The sequence below is a fragment of the Ctenocephalides felis genome, unplaced genomic scaffold (assembly GCF_003426905.1).
Source record: "Ctenocephalides felis isolate EL2017-DRISC unplaced genomic scaffold, ASM342690v1 CF-g0.4_SCAFFOLD_01492, whole genome shotgun sequence".
NCBI lineage: Eukaryota > Metazoa > Arthropoda > Insecta > Siphonaptera > Pulicidae > Ctenocephalides > Ctenocephalides felis.
The window spans coordinates 254,287-274,128 of NW_020537646.1; the positions used below are offsets into that span (position 1 = coordinate 254,287).

General features: G+C 29.9%; 1 protein-coding gene across 1 annotated transcript; it reads right to left on the reverse strand.

Annotated features, from left to right (window-relative positions):
• Positions 1 to 370: 370 nt before the first annotated feature.
• Positions 371 to 2,957, reverse strand: LOC113370145. Its single transcript, XM_026610811.1, has 3 exons — positions 2,820 to 2,957; positions 2,308 to 2,535; positions 371 to 640 (listed from the first exon to the last, which is right to left on the reverse strand). Exons 1-3 carry the CDS (start codon positions 2,955 to 2,957, stop codon positions 371 to 373), a joined length of 636 nt encoding a protein of 211 aa, XP_026466596.1.
• Positions 2,958 to 19,842: the final 16,885 nt, after the last annotated feature.

Sequence of the window (19,842 nt, forward strand, 5' to 3'; positions counted from 1 at the left end):
TTAAATTATAAAAATTCGCCAAAGTTTAGAATTTCGTCGCGCGCTTATGCGATTCTAATGAAAATTTATGTCTTTCGTTCATATGTTGGTTCCGTGTTCTGTAGGTACTACTGGTTACAGTTGACTCGACGTCACTTAAATAAAATTATCCGAACCCGAAATTGATGAAATGAGATAGGTAAACAAATTATTTTAATTTATACAATTACAGATATGAATATGTTTGAAAGACCTCAATTGGTAATCGTATCGATTATTTTTCAGTGAACGCGAAAATTATATTTTTCAAATAATAGTAGATCATATTGCCTAAATTTCTAAATCTCAATTCTTATTGAGAATTTCATGCATCTTGCCTTAATGCAAAATGCTATTTACAAATATTTCTTATTATTATTACCGAGAATTTCTGACAGTAGTCGAGTCCTTCCAACATGTCTTCCTTCAAGTCTCTGTGCACAGGCAGTCCAGATATGCGACGTGCAATCTTTTCAACATTTGGTTCCAAGTTTTCGTCCAAGTAGCCCAATTCTTGCATGACACAAGTAATATTATGTGCTCCTGCGCTGACGGCAGCCGATTGCGCAACCCGGGACGCCGCTAAAACTTCGTGTTGTCTATCGCGGTAGTCCATATCGCGCTGGGGAAGAAATTATTAGAACTGTTGCTCTTATCTAGCCCAAATAGGGTAAAATAATTAAATAAGTATATAATGGTGGATTTTTCTAATTTTCAAATTAATTGATAATAAAAACCGGTATTTAATCAATTATTATAATATATTAAGAATTATCTTAGAAGAATTTATTTTTACTCTAACTTAATGATAGCTTTTGGTCATTTACTACTGACATAGTATAAATAACAATTTATTTATGTTATTTGTAATGACCTTGTTGATTCATTATACTCTTCAGTTTTTTGATAAATCATTAAGGAATTTTTATAATTTATCTGGTGATAATATAATTCGAAGATCTGTACTAAACTTAGATAAAAAAAATCATTTACTTTACGATTTTTTTTAATTATTTATAATCGCTCAGTTGATTCATTATTCTCTTCAGGGAAATTGATAATTAATTAAGATTTTATATTAATTTGGCATTTATTTAATTTTTAAATTAGTTCGATATTGAAATAGAAAAATTAACAAGCCATTTATCATTTAAGTAAGTTCTTTCTGTATCAAAGGAATTGAAAGTTTATTGTATTTTTCTAAAAGTGCTTAAGGGGGTATTCTAGTGTAGAAGTTCAAAAAAATCGATTTTTTTTTATTTCATATTTTCAAAGTTTAACTATCTAAGAATATGGGTACGAGAAGGTTTTTGAAAATTTGAATTATTTTCGGAGATATAGGCATTTTACTGACTCGGTCTCCATACTGGTTTGGCTTTACGCAAAACTTTAAATGCGTTTTTCTCAGAACAGACTTTTTCAGTACTGTTGACACGATTTTTCGAGTTTTAATCGACCGATTCACTTGAAATGTTCAGAGAGTCTTGTTTATAGATCTATCTATAGCCCGAACTAGGATTATCACCAAATTCCAATTCTTACTATTTTTAAAAAATTCGAGAAACTCAAAAAAACAGTGAAAAAAAACACTTTTTTTCAAACAGTCGCCAATTTGTAAAAAAAATAATTTTTCACTCATCGCTAGTTCGGGCGATTGCGACATCATTGTAGATTAATAATCTTTTTATTTTTTGCATTTCCGATGGCTAGGAGGGCTGAAATCATGTCAAGACTGAGGTGCCAATTTTTTGAGACCACCCACTTCATCAGCTGCCAGTTTTTACAATTTTCAACTTTTTTATTTTTTAATTTTTGTTTTGTATTTTAATAATATTAATAAACAAGTGGTAAAAAAATGGATAGTAAAAACATTCATTGCTTTCTTTTACGACACTTTAAAAATGAGCTAAAATTCATCGCTCTACACTAGAATACCCCCTTAAGTTATTCGTAACGGCCCTGTTGATTCATTATTCTTTTCAGTTTTTTGATAAATAATTAAGGCGTTCTCATTGATCAAGATTTGACCAGGGCTTTTCTATAAATGGTATCATTTGATAATTATCATTATCATTTTCATAATATGAGAAACCTAAAATGTTGCTGTTATCTGTTTGTTTTGATATCTCTTCACATTTGCGTTACGCTTGTCGATAGAAATTAGGCGCAGTATTTGGCTTTACTTTTTTCATTGACTTTTTTATGTAGATTAATTTATTTAATTCAAATTGTTAACTTTCTTATTGTCAATAATACTTTACAATGTAATATGATATTATTAAAATATACCGAGATCCTGCCGGCTCCTGGATAATATGCCTGCGGGTAGTACTGGGGTCCAGGAATCGGTTGAGCTGAGTATGGACTTGCGAATGGAGCTGGAATAGGTCCTGACCATGGTTGTGGTGCATATAGAGGAGCGCCCCATGGGCTGTGATGATACAAAGGCAAAGGACTTGGATAATGTTGGGGCCTTTGCATATTGTTTTGCATCTGGGCTTGGAACAATGGACTTTGCTAAAAATTAAATATTTGCATTAGACTTTGATAGTCTTATTGGAAGAATTACGTAATCAAAATTTACGACAATATTATGCATAACATTACATTATTATTGCTATCCATTATTCATTGTATTTAATTTTGCGCATGCATTCAAGATTTCAAAAAATCAGCGAACGAAAGCCTTTGAAATGGGATAACAAATTAAATATTCTTAGGTTTCATTCAATTTTCTTTTCATTCTTATTTCAATACATGGCATTACAACCTTATGAAAACTTATTACAATTGTTTATTACCTGTTTGAAAGACATAATAGCCTGTTGCAATTTCTCTTGGTCTATGTTTGGTTGAATCGGTCTTGATTGTTCTTCTTGCTGTGAATCCATGCTCGGCGCCGAAGAGCTATGCAATTTCAGTTGATTTGTTTGAAACATTGATAAATCCGGAGTTGATGATGGAATTGAAGCTGGAGCACATTTGGCACAGGCTGCTTTCATTTCAGCTCGAACTTGCTTAATTACTTCGGGGCCGAAACAGCTTTCATAAATCTGGAATCAAGTAATACTAAACTTAGTCCAAAATTACAAATTAAACCCAAATTTAATGATGGTGGATGATGACGGATGAGAATATCAATGATATAAAAAAATAAAACCAAATAATGCTGTATAATGTATGGGAGAAACTGATATCAAACTGCAATAATATTTTGTAGCGTTACAGATTCCTGAGGTATGGTTATAGTCTGCATACTGCAATCTTAAATTTCTAAGTCCAGAAGTGATTATGTTACTGGCAAATTTCAAAAAGCGGATTATTGATTATCATGCTCCTGAATGTGGGGACAATGGAATGGATCATCCGGCAAATTTTAATAAACGATAGTATTTTGAGATAATTATGCTCAATTGCTCTCACCATTAAAGATGCACATGTACATTAATATATATGAGTAGGTATTACATATAGCATTTTTGTGACATGTGTAATATAGTATATCAAGGGAGTTCTTTTAAATTACGATTCAAGTAAAAGTTTAATCTGCTTTTTTGATTCGAAGATAAAAATGCATTAATTTTTACAAGAGCTGTCATCAAAATCCTTAAAGTTCATATTATTTTTGGAAACGTTTTTCTTAAGCAAATTGACTTCAATCAGATAAATAAAATGAAAACGTATTAATACTATTTTATTCATGACTGTTGGAAAGGAATAAAAATTATAAAGTTTTTTCACAAATGGTGATCATCATAGGAATGTAAACAAAATTTATACTTATTGTTAAAATCTCTATAAAATATCTTATAATTTGATGTGCATACTCGTATGTCTAATGTTCATTTTTGACCGCCAAATGGCATTTTTTTTACTTTTTTCATTAGATCTCCGAAACCGCTAGACCTGCCTTCATCAAAATTGGATCAATTCTTTATCTTGTCAATACGAGTAAAATGCTTTTTGTATTATTCAAATCGAACACTCCGTTCTTCTAAAAACTGAGTTACCATTTTTGGCACTTTTTGCTCCGTATCTTCGGAACGGTTTAGCCGTTAAAAAACTAATCAGCACGTCTCCTTATCAATACGAATCGAATGTTTTTTGAATTATTCAAACCGATTGATCGGTGTTCCCGAAATCGTCGACGAAAATTTGTATCCGCACACACACAAACACACACATACACACACACGCACATACATCCACTTTTTCTAAGGTATGCAAAAATATTCAGAAACCGTTGAAACGTAATGATATATAAACATGTTCATTTTCGATTTTTTTGCGATTACTATAACTTGCCCTACGGGAAGTTAACAAGTATGTTAACAACGATGAATAATTAAAAATGATTAAATATTATTATCTCGGAACACAGCTTTTCGTACTATAATAATAGTTTGCCCAGTATCCCAAAATGGCCAAGTTGTTATATCTCTGTAATATTTTCATTGATTTTTTTTGAAACGTGATTAGTTTATATCACTAATTGTATATTCGATTATACCTTCATCATGGCATATTTCTTCAGAAATTTATCATCACCCCCGAGGCCTGCAACTATGCTTAAGACGCAGAACAGGGCTAGAAGCACTTTCCTTTTGTGGAGCATCTTGAAGGATCTGTGGACAAAGATAAAATCAAATTAATTGTTATAGTTACTAAGATGATCACGTTGATCTTTGCTATTCTAGTAAGTAAAATATAGATAAATTTCAGAATTATTTGAAACAATACTTAACTAATTGAAGAAATTAATCAAGAAACATAATTAAATACAAAGTGATTTTCCAAAACAAGTAGTCGTCAACCTTTTCGCGTTCTTTGTTGTGTTTTTATATTAGATATCAAACACCTATTTATATCAATTAAATAAGCCATTAAATTTGCTAGCTCCATATTTAAATATTCTTAACGGTATAAAAATTAAAAAAAATGAATGGGAACAATTTTTAATTAAATCCAAACAAGTTCTAAAAAAAATCATAATATTTTGTTTAGATCAAATTACCATAGCTTTGGATTAGACTGCTTCATAATGTGGGAATTGCTATAAAATGTAAATTAAGTTATTCCCATATTATTAATAGACAGTTATGTTCTATAAAATCTAGTTTTTCAATCTTAACATCTTAAGTGCTTCTATCAAAAACTATATGGTTATAATAGCGACCGATTATAAACTTGATTCAACGCGTGAGGCATCTTGCGTGCGGTACATCACAGAGATTTAATGAACGGAGATTTGCATAAAAAATATGATAAAATACGTATTTTAAATGGTATGACCATATATGATATGTATTTAATTATTTAAATGCTATATAATTTGCTGTAATTAATTAAACACTGGCCTAAATGTTTGAGGTATTTTAATGTGAAGCTCAAGCTCAAGGAATTTAAACGAGCTTGGATGAAGTTTTGCAAAGCTTTAACCCTCCGTCGGTCGGCGTGGTCTGGCCAGACTTTTTTCGACTTCAATTAAAAAACAAAAATACTTCTAGTAATCCTATCGACTTGAAATTTCTTGACTTTTTCTAAAATTTCATTAGCTGTCGATCAATGAAAAAATCAGGACGAAAAAATGTACAGAAGGATAATTATAAGGATATTAACTTTTTTATACTTCGAACGGTCGGAAAGGTCTGTCTAGACCACCCATACATTTTGTATGAAATATACGCTTTTTGATATATGTAAACCAGTATTTTGTCTTTTTTCATGGTATTTTCTATTCAAACTGCGTTGTTTATATTCTTTGCTATATGTTCTACCATGAATGTTAGTATTTTCATGACGAGAGTTCCTTGAAAACCTACCAAACTTATTGGTAATCGCAAACACTGAAAACCGGATTAGTAATGCACACATTCATTTCAAAGGCGTCGAAAAAGAATATATATTGTTTTTCATTGATTTAAAACAGAAAAATTAACAAAAAAAGCAACGATTTTTTTTATATTTCTTAATTTTTTTATATAATCGTTAATACATAAGACACCAAAAACTATTTATCCCATATAAATGCATGTAAAATGAATGGTGGTCCAGCCAGACTTTCCGACCGTTCGAAGGTGAAAAAATATCCGACCGACGGAGGGTTAAACGGTTTTTGCTAATATAGAACGATCAGTAATAAATGCTATTTTATTTTCTACCTATCGTTAAACTTAATTACTTCCAAATATTTTGTTACTGAAGTACAGTATATCTAATAACCATTTAAGGCCTGTGCTATTTCAGTGATTATACACTTATTCATTATTAAATGAAAAATTCAAAATATTGAATATTGTTAACAAAATTTATGACAGGCGCTTCTCCGTAATCTGGTGGTAAGAGCTTTGGACTTGCAATCAGAAGGTTCCAAATCCGATACCTATCACGGACTACCAAGATATCAGTGGTGATATCTATTTCCAATTTAAAATATAGATCAAAATATGATTCAGCTTTGCTACATCAAATTAAAACTATATTATCTGAATTAGAGAAAATCTAATAATAAATAAAGATCAAATATTGATGGACCAACTGTTTTATCACAAAAGCACAAAAACTGTTAAATTCTGTTTGCTGCTCAAAAATAAGTCAAAAATGGTATACGACTATGGAAAGAAAAACGAAGTTGATTAATTTATGGACCAAGCGTTAAGAGGTCTTCTAAAAAAGCAAAGTTTAGGAGGCTGCTCAAAAATAAGAAAAAAATAGTATACGACTATGGAAAGAAAAATTAAGTTGATAAATTAGAAAAAATAAAATCAAATATATTGAACATGGCACTTAGTTATTGGTGAATGTGCTTTAAAATAAATGTGCAAAAAAGATAAAGTTATGAAAAATAAAACATTTTTGATGCTTGATTCTCAAAGTTGTGCTACCCGTGAACCAACATGTTTCTTTTAAAAACGTAATAACAGAGTTTTTGAGCATTGTTTATTATACACATCGATTCAGCATCAATAATACAAGTGAAAAAACGTCTTTATATTGAGTTCACGATGTCCTTGCAAAAAATGGCTATAAGTTCATAAAGTGTTAATTATTAGAACAATAAATAACTCACATAGTTCATATTTGCATATAAAATTAGGAAAGATAGGCGAGCGACTCCACCTCCCCGCCTTGGCTAATAATGTTTCGTCTTGTGTAACTGTGTACACTAAATATATCAAAAACCGCTATTTCGACGGGTCATTGAATTTTACTGTACACAAAAACATTCCAATTAACGTTTTGCCTATTACAGGTAAATTACGACCAAACTTTTTATTTCTCATTGTACGAACTCACGAAAGAGGAAGTTATAGGCGTGCGGTTTAACGAGAAGGTGTGAAGCTATAAAGCAAACTCGAGAAAAAATTGGACAAAATATTCTTATGTTCTGTTAATTAGTGACACGGATCACGGATATGTTGATGATTGTTTTTGCCTTTTTAAATTGGAATTAAATGGTAAATATTAATGGAAATATTTCAATATCTAAACGCTTTTTTGAAGTAGGATTTTTTTAGTTCTCCCAGAATTTCTGTTCTGATCCGATTCCGATTTTGATCTTTTGCATATTCGATGACCATTTGGCTCTTCTGTCCGTTTATTTGTATTACGATATACAATTGTTTTCATTTTTTATTACCTTCATACAAATGAAGACCAAATATACAAGCATAAAAGTCAAGAAATATTTTTTAGCAATTTGTTCAAGAAAAAGCATATAAAGGATTCAATTTTTCAATTATAATTAGATTAATACTAGTCAGTTTGTTCTAACTTCTTGAACGACACTTGTTAACTTCCCGTGGTAAGTTATTGGGGCCGAAAATAAAAATTGAAATTTTTTACATTTCTCGACGTTTTGAAGGTTTCTGAACATTTAAGCATACCTCAGAAAAAATGGATGTGTGTGTGTGTATGTATGTATGGATACAAATTTTCAGTCACGTTTTCGGGCGTACGGATCAACCGATTTGAATGGTTCAAAAAACTTTCGATTCTTATTGATAGGGAGATGTGCTGATTAGTTTTTGGCAAAGGCAGGTCGAGCAGTTACGGAGATAAAGAGCAAAGAGTGCAGAAAATAGAAATCGAGTTTTTGAGTGAACGGAGCATCCGATTTGTATGATCTAAAAAACATTCAATTAGTAAAGATTGGGAGAAGTGTTAATTAGTTTTTGGCAAAGGCAGGACCAGCCATTTCGAAAATACGGAGCTAAATGTGTAAAAAATGGCAATTTTTGAGTGAACTAAGCGTCCGATTGAAATGATTCAAAGAACTTTCTGCTTGTCTTAACAAAATAATTGATTTAGGAAAAAAAATTTTGTTTCAACTTTTTTTTTTCCAAAAAAAATTTTTTTTGTATATAGAAAATAATTCAAATTTTATTTTTAATTCTGACTATAGTTCTTATATACTTTTAACAAATAATTTCAACTTTGCAATTCAGTTTATATAATTCTTATAAATATTAGACAATGTTACAATATTTATTTATAATAATTTATTTGAAAACATTCAAAATTCCTTGAACATTTTGTTACGGTACGGGAAGTTGCAGCAATTCGCCTTAAGGCACGATGCCATACACCCCACTAGTTTAAACTCTATGTGATGAATTTATTATTGGAACTCTACAATTTGTGTCTATGACAATTGTCTCTTGGTATCTATATTTACAAGTGATAATCGCTGTAACTGCTGCTTGACATCAGGCCGGCATCGAACCTTTTATTCCATAGTTCTAACCGGGGAGCCCAACATATTTAATTAATTAAATCGTAACTAGAAGTAATTTTATCTCGTCTATTATTTGAAAATCTCGTTTTACATTGGCTTGTTCTTCCTCTTTCCTTCGTAATGGCCTCAGAGCGCTCCTTTCTGAAGTATTTACCCAAACAATGGAAGTCTGAGAATTTCTCACGTCTGTTTTGACACCGATGCCAACAATTACATCTCGGAACATAATGAAATTCCTTTTTAATAATATATCTTATTAGTAATTCACAAAAAAATCCGTATTACGATTCTAATGATCACACAAGAATGAACTGTCTGGCTTAATTATTTTTTTATTTATGTTATTTGCACTTTAACGCAATAACTATCATCACGATAGTTAATTCTATTATATAAATGGCGTGACTAACTTGGAATAATTTGCTATGAAATGATAATTGATTAATTAATATGTAAGTCTTAATGAATTAAATCGTAACTGAAGAAGTAATGAAACTTTAACAAAATCGAGTAAGACATAAAATTGTTTTATGATTGATGTGCTCGGATGATTAATGTTGAATAATTCCTGGATCGTAAATCAATTCATAAAACAAATGAGATTAGTTTGATTTTTTACAAGGTACATGCTCCAGGATTTTGTTGTTTGCGGGCTAATATTTTTAAAACATACTGATTGAAATTTGATTCATTAATTTTGTACTAATTTCTATGAACTACTAGATTGACTGTTTTGCCGCAAAGAAAAAAATAGAAAAATATTTAATAGATTAATCTACCTACCAGATAAATCTACCAATTTTATTACCGATCTGAGTTTCAAACAGTCTAAAATAATTTAAAAATTTTTAATTGAATTTGTCTGTTGATATGATGATTTCACTCATAAAAATAGAACTATTCATATTAAGCAAATTTCATGGGAATTTACACAGTATGTGATTTAATGATTTTGAGATAAGTTTAGCAATAAATAACTCTATTTGACTAGTTATTATTGCTCTCATGTAAAGAGCATGTATAACTCTCATAAATCATAATTGTTTAAGATATTGAGATAAATGTCTCATCAATACTTAGAAAATATTGCTAGTTTAGCTCTATTACATCACTCTTGTAATTAACAGCACTATTAAAATAATTTCATATTAAATTACACAATATTGTCGTATACAATCATATACGCGCATTTTTGTTCAAAACAATATTTATTTAAAATATTTATTTGGTAATAAGCTAGCCGAAATAGAATCATAGTTGCCCTCAATTTTTATTGGATATTCAGTATTTACACAGAATTTTAATGAATTTCTTGGTGAGATACTAAAGTCAGTATTTCAAATGAATGCTGACTAACTTATATATATATATATATATATATATATTTATATGCATATGCATATTTTTAAATAATTGTTCTCTACAAATTATACCGTTTCAAAAAGCCAGAGCCTGGCACACGTAGACGTGTCTCATCGTTTCGAAAACAATACTTGAAATTACTATATCGGTAAACATTAACAGTGCAGTGCCTTGGTGCTTATTAGATAACTACATCCAACTATGGGAAGATATCCCAAGGTATTTACGCATATAATGTCACTCTCAGTACCACATTACCTGTTCTTGAGATGATGGAAGATTAGAGCGAATTAAAGATGAGAAATGCACAAACTCGGCGAGAAAACGCGAAAGGTTGTCGCACGACCAATGCACTTGGTTTTATAAAACACTTATAAAACGTTATAAACCGAGGAGGAATGGACATATCAATGACCTGATACTAACACTATATTTCATATATAAATTATTAACCCGCTGAACCTTGCCTACTATTATCAACTTCAATAAAAAATTGCAAAACTCATATGCCATCCATGGAAACACATTATGCTTTTTTATTTGAGTATTTTAATTGTTTTTTTGTGCAATATAGTTGCAATAAAGTGTTTGGTTTCTTCACCACAGTTTCCCCACTACCCACTTCGGTCAGTTATATATTGCGGTGGTCCTTAATCTGGATATTTTGGAATTTTTTTGCTCCCAGAGATTCAAATGCTTCCCATCCAACATGGGTAAAATTGTAGATTTTTTTTTCTTCCTTTTTATAACTTAGTGACCAGTCAATCAAAATTTTGAGAATAACATTGTATATGCTTATTTTGACCATAAATAAAAAATTCACAACAAAAATTTGATATATTTTATAAAATAAGTATTTACTTAGGAAGAACTAGCTTTGGAAAGGAAAGGAAACTTTGGTTGGTGTGCGGAATATCTTACAGTTAATACTAAGAGATAAAACTTACAGAGATTTTTTTCCTGCAAGCAAGGAAATTCGAAAACAATTATAAATAACAATATTAAGGACCGCCCTAATTATATATCATTTTCAAGAAAATTGATTTTATAATTTCAAAAAAATTACTATTAAACAAAAAATCTAATATCAATCTCATCACAAAGAACCTTCTAATATCACTAGGTTGAGAAATTACATCACAACAGTCATTAAAACAAATAGTTCTCATTGCTGTTCAAATATATAAAAAGTGCAATGGAATTTTTATATAAACAGATGAATACCTAGATAAATAACACGAAATAACACCGTTCAAACAACACCTTCAACATACTTTTGCTTTTAAAATATCCATATATAACTTTCAACGAATTTCCCAATTTATTTTTTGTTCCATGAACTTTAAAATTTATTATTATAAATTACTATTAAATTTCATTTGCGCCCAATTTTACATATTGGTTTCTTATTGAACTAAAATTTATTCCATTAAACTAAATTTGTTAATTAATAAATTAACTTTTAGTGAACCATTGATTTGTCTCGTCACTTTCATATTTTTTATCACAACTAATGAGAATAAATGATTAAGCAGAATATATTGTTAATTGTATAATATTGATTGGCATATAAATTATCTTACTACGATATTATTTCATTGATCACTATTACATTATTAAATGAAGTGTAACAATGATCCTATTATTAGACAAATTGCCTTCATTAATATTCCCATCGCGTTCTATAAAGATTCTGTCACATAGTTTACAATCGATTTGTTTTCATTAATATCTTAAATGACTTTGCTGATTATAATTAATCAAAGCTAATGCCAATTAAGATTTCAAATCCATTATCGTGGTTAATGATGAGCGAAATCACATTCCAGAAGACATCTTTTAAATGGGATAATGGATTATTTGATAATTATATCAGTATTGTGAAAATAATATCGAAACAATACCAGCATGAGTTGCTAATATCAAGATAAATAAAAATTATAAATTTAAACGTAGAAATTTAATATTAAAAAAAATGAACAACTAAAATGATCTGAGCGTCACCACATTTTTGACCACACTTGTTAATAATATTTCTGAATTTCAACTTAAATTTTTTATACTATTTTTCTAGGTGTTGATCTGATTATATAAGTCCACATAACTCAATATAATAATTATTGTGAAACATAATGTGGTGCCATTTTATATGAAATTTATGAATTTTGCACATTGCTTAAAGTTGGTACATCATAAAAGGTACAGCTAATTAATTAACATGCCAAAGACTGAGCTTATTTGTCAGGTGCAAATTTATTAAATGCAAAGCATTAAGTCTTCATAAATATATTTAAACAAATTTCAGAAACTTTTATCCTTCAGTTCCAACTCCCTTACTACGAATAGGCAATCCTGCTAATTAACTCTGTATAATAATTGAAATGGTACAGGTTTGCAGATGCGACAAGTTATGTTGTAAATCGCGATACGATCATCTAATCCACCTTCAGTAATTGACATCGGTATCATTGACACTATCATTTCCTCTGGAGAAAATTCCATAGTTAAATATTTATATATAATCAACATAGACTAATTAACAATCTTATGGCAAGTAGGTACTACAAAACTAGTTAATGATCGTATGCTGGGGATACGAGATAATTAAAATCTCATAAGAAATGGAAGATGTGTTTAAATATTAGTGTGTGGAAATTAGAGATGGGTAACTCACTCCGGAGTTATCACTCCGATACAACTCCTCCCTCGGAGTGAATCCGAGTGGAGTTGTCTCGTCGGATTTGTCATATCCGACTTCCCTAAACTGGTACTAAATCAGTTACTGCGTTTTTGCTTTGGGAAGGAAGCTGTCGCTTTCTCGTCTCACATGCTGTTTTACGACCTTTTAGGTATACATTTTTTTTCCAGAGAATACAAAAATATTACTTCAAAGATACAGAACAATGAAATTGTGTTCAAGTGTGAATAGCTCCAATGTATAATTTATTGAATAGTAAGGGGTCATATTTCTAACTACGACAATCTTTGGTCGTGAATGACGGCAATCAGGAATACACATACCTAAAAACACACGAAATGAAATACATTTAATCTGTTTTTTTCCATAGCCTGAAATAACAATACTTTAGAGTGCAAAATATATCAATGATGTCAATAGTATTTAAGCAGCAAAAAATATATAGTATTAAATTTTTACTTTTACACAATTATATAATTGTCTAAAATGGAAATTTTTATAAAAAAAAATAATTTTTGGTACGGGAAGACCCAGCAATTTGCTTTAAGGCACGATGCCATGCACCACTAGTTTCATTTTAACATTGCATCTTCTTTGCTTCTGATAATCATCTTGCGATTCAAAATGTAAATCGTCGTTTAGATAAGGTTTATTAGGCAATGTACCGTTTTGAACCGTTATCAAGAGAAAACGACAAAAGCCTCGCGCCATACATATTAAGTAGCCACGAAGATTTACGCTACATGACATCGAACTAATTTATGTGACTCGAATACCGTGATTGACAGAAAGTAGATCACCTGTTCAATTTCATGTGTCATTGCCAATGGCATTTTTCAATAAGTGGCTATAAAGCTGAAGATGCTTACCCAGTGGAAAATTAATATAATCAATGGATTATATTAGTAGTCGATGGTAATGGAGGATCATGCCGTAAAATTTTGCGGTATAAAGTAGATTTTGGTAATAAAATTGTACTTTATGAACGTAGTTATAGAATTTATTAAAACTCTCCTTCTATAATTCAGGTTGTCGGTTTATAATTTAACTCTTGTAGCTGTGGACTGTATTAAACACTGATTTGTTTGTGTATTATGTATTTGTTGCAGTTCTAATTACAATCACTGATTTGTTACTAAGTTATAATGAAAGAGGATATATTTATTGTTTGGTTATTTACATGTTGTTAAGCGGACTTGGCTTTTAGAAGTGAAACCACTAGTTCCATTAAAACACTCCGCTACCACCTCTACCAGGGGTAGCAACCATTCCGTGTAAGGCTTAATGCCCTGAAGTTTGTCACCTTCATGGCCAATATAATAAAACGAAAAAGCGTCCGAACAATAATATCAAATTAAATTTTGATAATGATATAATATCAAATTAGAATTAGAGTCCATAACTTATTGTGAATATGTCTAAGTAGAATCTATCGATTACAAATCCATCTTCCAAATAAACTATGTCTCCCCCCAACAGTGGCGGAGGTCTGCGCGAAACATTGCACGGAGGTCTCTAAATACCATCTCCACCACATATTTTTTATCTGTAAAAACAGTGAAAATTCTCGTAAAGAGTACAATGTGCTGTAAATTATATGGTGCGGTGTTCCAGTATACATAATATAATATAAACAGCGCATATTGCGTGTCAAGAGGCCGAGTTTAAGAATTCCTCTGCAACTGATGCATTTTCTATTGGATGAACTTGAACTGTACCGGTATTACGACCGCGAGTCGGTTGTCGCATGTCATCTCTATTCAAAGAAGCTCAATATGGTTATTTTATGGTATCATGGTTACGGTAATCTTGTGCAACACCTTCCACTTCGCCTCATTTTATGAATGAAGTTATGGAATATCGATCAGAACAATGTTTTTGTCTTTGGTGTTTCCTGGTGTTGGAATTTCGCACCTAGTAATAAATCGTTGTCTGTAGTAATGGAAATTCAACTACTGATGCTGATTGAGGAAATCATACTGTACCATGATATAATTAAAGCTTATTTTATTAATGCTAAAAGTGGGTTGCAAAATAAAGATCCGGAATTTTTAAAAGTTCTTGCAGCATATTTAAAAAACAAAATTAAAACTAAATTTTCCGAAAAGCATATAATAATATTTACAAAGTAAAAAAAATGAAAAATTTTGTTTATTTGCGCAGAACTATGGTTTTCATGTAAATAACGTGTGAGCGCCAAACAAATATCCTGCAAAAAATTATTCCTCAACCGGACATGCGCGCTATAAAATTAAATTTTGCGCAAAGTATAACTAATTGCAGTGTATTTAATTCATATTCATTTAATTCATTCAAAATTCGTCATTGAAAAGATTTTATTAATAAAAAAATCATTAATTAGTTCGTATCTACATCGAACAGACAGATTGATTATACGTTGTGGTAGGAACGGGTTTAGTCAGTAAATGTAGTATGTCAGCAGGTCAAATTGGTCTTACAAGTTACATGGCGGCATCAGAATAAAGATGTTCAGAACAGAAAAATAAATAAGATTTTGATGGTATGGTATATGAGTCGAATGTAGAATAATGTATTAAAGATATGTATTTGTTATGCGGGATGATTGACGTGCAATCCATTATTATGTTTGAATCATATTCCATGGGAGACTTGATCCAATGGGTTTTTAAATACATATATGAAGTAATAAAATTTGCAAAATATATTTTTGCGAAAGATAAATAGCTGGAGCTATGAAAACCATTAAATGCAAAACTACATACGAAGCGCAATAAAATATACAAACGGCTCTCAAGAGTATTTTAGTAGCAAGTTTGACAAGAAAGTTAGAAGATCAACTGATTTTTTGGATTTATGCTGAAATTACCATATAAAACACTTATTGTTTCAATTTCATATTTCTTTTTGAATAAAATTATTGCAAGTGAAATGAAAATACAGAATCAAAATATTTCAAGAAAATTGAAGATATGTTGTATCTGAAAAACATAAATCATGAATTTGGAATCTGGATTTGAATTAGAACTCACCCATCAAAAGTTTGCAAATATAGAGATTTTGAACATATGTAAAAAACGTAGAAAAAATTATATCTTGAATAAATATTTAATGACAACGTGTGCTTAAAAAACGAACGGTTTTTCTAAATCTGAACAGAAATTTCAATAAATAAGATCTGACTTAAAATGAGCTTTAATTATATCATGGTATAGTATGATTTCCTACTCTCTGCACATTTTTCTCTTAAAAAATCCGTTACTTATTACTTTTTTGCTTGAACTGCATGTTTAACTATTTTTTTTTATTTTTCTCTATATTTTAGGGAATATGTAATTGTGATACAAACTTTTGGTTTGAAGTTTGATGTCAAGTCCACTATCACTTTTATTATTACTATTATTATTATTATTATTATTATCTTACTATTTCTATTATTGTTATTTTGTTATATTTTATTATTTTTCTAGTATTATTTTATTATTCTGAAATTTTATTTATATTATTTATTAATCATATTTTTATTATTATTTGCTTATATTTTACATTAAATCATATTACGGATATTATTTTCATGTAAATTTTATCCTTTGCTCTTTTATTTATTTAAATTTATATTATTATTTATCAATATTACTTGATGTTAATAAATTAGCAGTTGTAATAATTATTGAAATTAAAAAAAAAAAGTCCACTATCACTCAATGCATTTTTGATATTGAGATTTTTAATCATATCATCATAGTAATCAAAATCATTAGTGACTCATCTATTCAATTTATTCACTCGATCTACTTACTCACTTCCTCACATACGCCTATATTTCAGATGTTCCCGTATGTAAATTATTTCATAATAACCTAGATGACTCGTTCAAAAATTAATAAACAAAAAACGCATGCCAGAACAAACCAGTAATCTTGATCCATAAAAACAATACATAATGTTACCACTTTGTGTATCAAATGAATGAATTTCAAATTATCTATAATGTACTTTTTTCTGAATTAATTTGCGTTTTACTAGTGTGAAATAATATGGCATATAATCAAGCACGGCATTTGATTGAAGCTCAGCATGCCGGCAAATAAAAAGCTCTTTTGAAAAATCGACTTTATACCCACTAGATACACCGTATTATTGAAACTGGTTTTTTATATACGGAGCACTTATGTTTTGTTTTATTTGCTCTATATTTGTTTTATTTGATGAAATCTGGACTTAATTATCTATTATCTAGTTTCAAGACTGATGTCTTACTTTTAAAAATATCTATCATCATTATTTTTAAATTGTCATTCGCCAATATTGAGCTACTACAATATTACGAAGTTTCTGTTAATGACTTTTTACAAGAAAATATTTACCTAATCACAAAAACAGTTAAGTATCTTCGCTACTAAATAATGATTGAAAACCTATTTATACATGCATTATTATTCTTGAGAGCACGTACTTAGTTGATATGCCGTTATTTCAATTAAAATGCAATAAAGTTTTCGAAATTAGATATAATGATTTATGGATGTGTCTGAAGTTCATAGGTGTTAATGTTTACACTGACTCGGAAATTAAAAACATTTTTTTAAAGTGAATCTTACATATTGCAACAGTAAAAATCATAATATATATATATATATATATATATATATATATATATATATATATTTATCAGGGTGGTCCTTAATATGGACTTTTTTGAATTTCCTTGCTCCCAAGGGCTCAAATGGTCCCAAATTGTTAAAAAACAATTCTCTGAAAGTTTTAGCTCTTAATATTGTCTTTTAGATAGAGCGCAAGTCAATCAAAGTTTTGTATGGAAATAGCATGAAATTTTTTTAAAAAATATTGCAGAGCGTCGAATTTTCAATAAAAAATGACACAAATCTTCACTTTTAATTTATTTGTCGCTAAGTTATAACTAAAAAAATTTTTTTTTCAATTTTCAAAATTTTTTCTGCTATTTCCATACGAAGTTTGATTGAAAAGCGCACTATCTAGAAGTTGATATTAAGAGCTAAAACTTTCAGCTAATTGTTTTTTTATCAATTTGGAACCATTTGAGCCCTTGGGAGCAAGGAAATTCGAAAATGTTCATTTTAAGGACCACCCTAATATATATATTAAATTTTGACTTACTACGTTCTTCGAATTTGAATAGTCTGGAATAGTCATCTGGAGTAATCATCAATATAATAGTTTAAAATGTCTAAATGAGCAAGTACAATATATGATGAAATACTTTTTATGTCGTTTTATTTTCGGGTTGTGTCACTTTTAGCGTTAAGCTCTATATTGTTCTGCAGCAAATTATTTATATTTGGTATTTTATAAATATTATAAAATTATAAAGTTAGATCTAGCAGCAATTATAGTGTTGTCTTTACTTTCCTCTTCCAAAATTATCAAATCTCTAAATTCAATAAATTTTTGTTATAGCTGCTGCATATGATTTTTATCATTTTAATTTTTTTACAATTACTGATGGTGGGGATCACTCTGATTAATAAAACATTAGGTGGACTGTAAACTATAAATTTCCCGAGACCATAAGAAAGGTGAATAAAACATCAATTTAGTTGAATATATATTGACCTTTACTCTAACCTCTACTCTTCTTATTTTTGCTAATCTCTCTGTTATTATAAAATACAGGTATTTATATGCATATAATTGTACCCCCTACCCTGACGGGTCCCAGGTTAAATGGAAAAGACTTGGTCAAATCCTCACCAACTGTAATGTAATTCAATTCCATATAGCTTTTTATGGATTTGAAGTATTGAGGAGCAAAACAACTCAATACATCAAGTTCTTTCCTGGTTCGAGTGTGCCTACATTATAAAAAATATTAAATTATCATATCAATTTCGTAAAGATAATGTCTAAGGTAGGCCGCGTCGTGACCAGATTGATCAGCCTCTTTGGCGGTCTTCCCCAATTATGGCTTCGGCGTCTCGATGGGAATCGGGCCGATGAACAGTTTCTATTTGATTGTTTAAAAGAATTTAAAGATGCGTAACACACGATTTAGTAGTTTAATTGCTTAATGACCAGAATTTAGGCAAATAAATATTTATGGACATACTAGCAAACCCGACGAACTCCGTTTCGCCACCAGATAGTTTCGCGAGAAAGATGAAGAAATTTTATGTTTGTTTTATATTGGAAAAGGAAAAATTTGATTTTATTATACAACAGTAATGAATTTATTTCGATTACAAAAATGAAGTGTTTTTTAGTTGCACTTATCTAAGTAAATGAAAGTGAATCCGCAAATTATCCGTTTCATTGAAGTGCTCTTTGGTAAACTACATTTTTTGTTTTTTGGTCTGACGTTAACACAAACAAAGCGGATGGTTTTCCAACTCGTGAACAGGCAACGTATAACTGCCCATGTGAAAAACAATGATTTTCTAAATAATCTATTTGAAATTTATCCCGCAAACACTAAGCGGCCTTGCGACTTGTTAATTGTTATTGCGAACGCAAGGCGAACTGGAAATTGCAATCGTTTGAAGTCAAACGAAAGACCAGTCGGAATCATTGGTATGTCACCAAAACGCCAGCAATTTTTGATTGAATGGTGAAATTCAGTTCGTTGACGGCAATTTTTAGTTATGCTAATCCGGGATGGGGAGATGGGGTGCTTTAAAGATACAATAAAATATTTATATTAATCAAATGTTTTAATAAGAATTACGGACTTTTAATAAGAACTTTATTATTCAATTATATGTAGTATTTCTTTATCTATGGCATTATATTATATCTTACATTTTTCGATCTAAATGTTTTCTTTCGCTTCTGAGCCTTGTACTATGAAAATTAATATCAAATTTATTATGAAGAAAATTCTATTCAATTTTCTTCATAAATAATTTGAAAATATTAGCACTTGTTTGTTTGTTTTCATAATAACCGGAACAATTCGGGACAAAAGATGATAACTAAACATTGCTTTTAGAAATACCCGGAACACAAGGTGGAACTCCGGGACTGTCCCGGCCAATTCGGGATGTATGGTCACCTTATACCTAAAAATGTA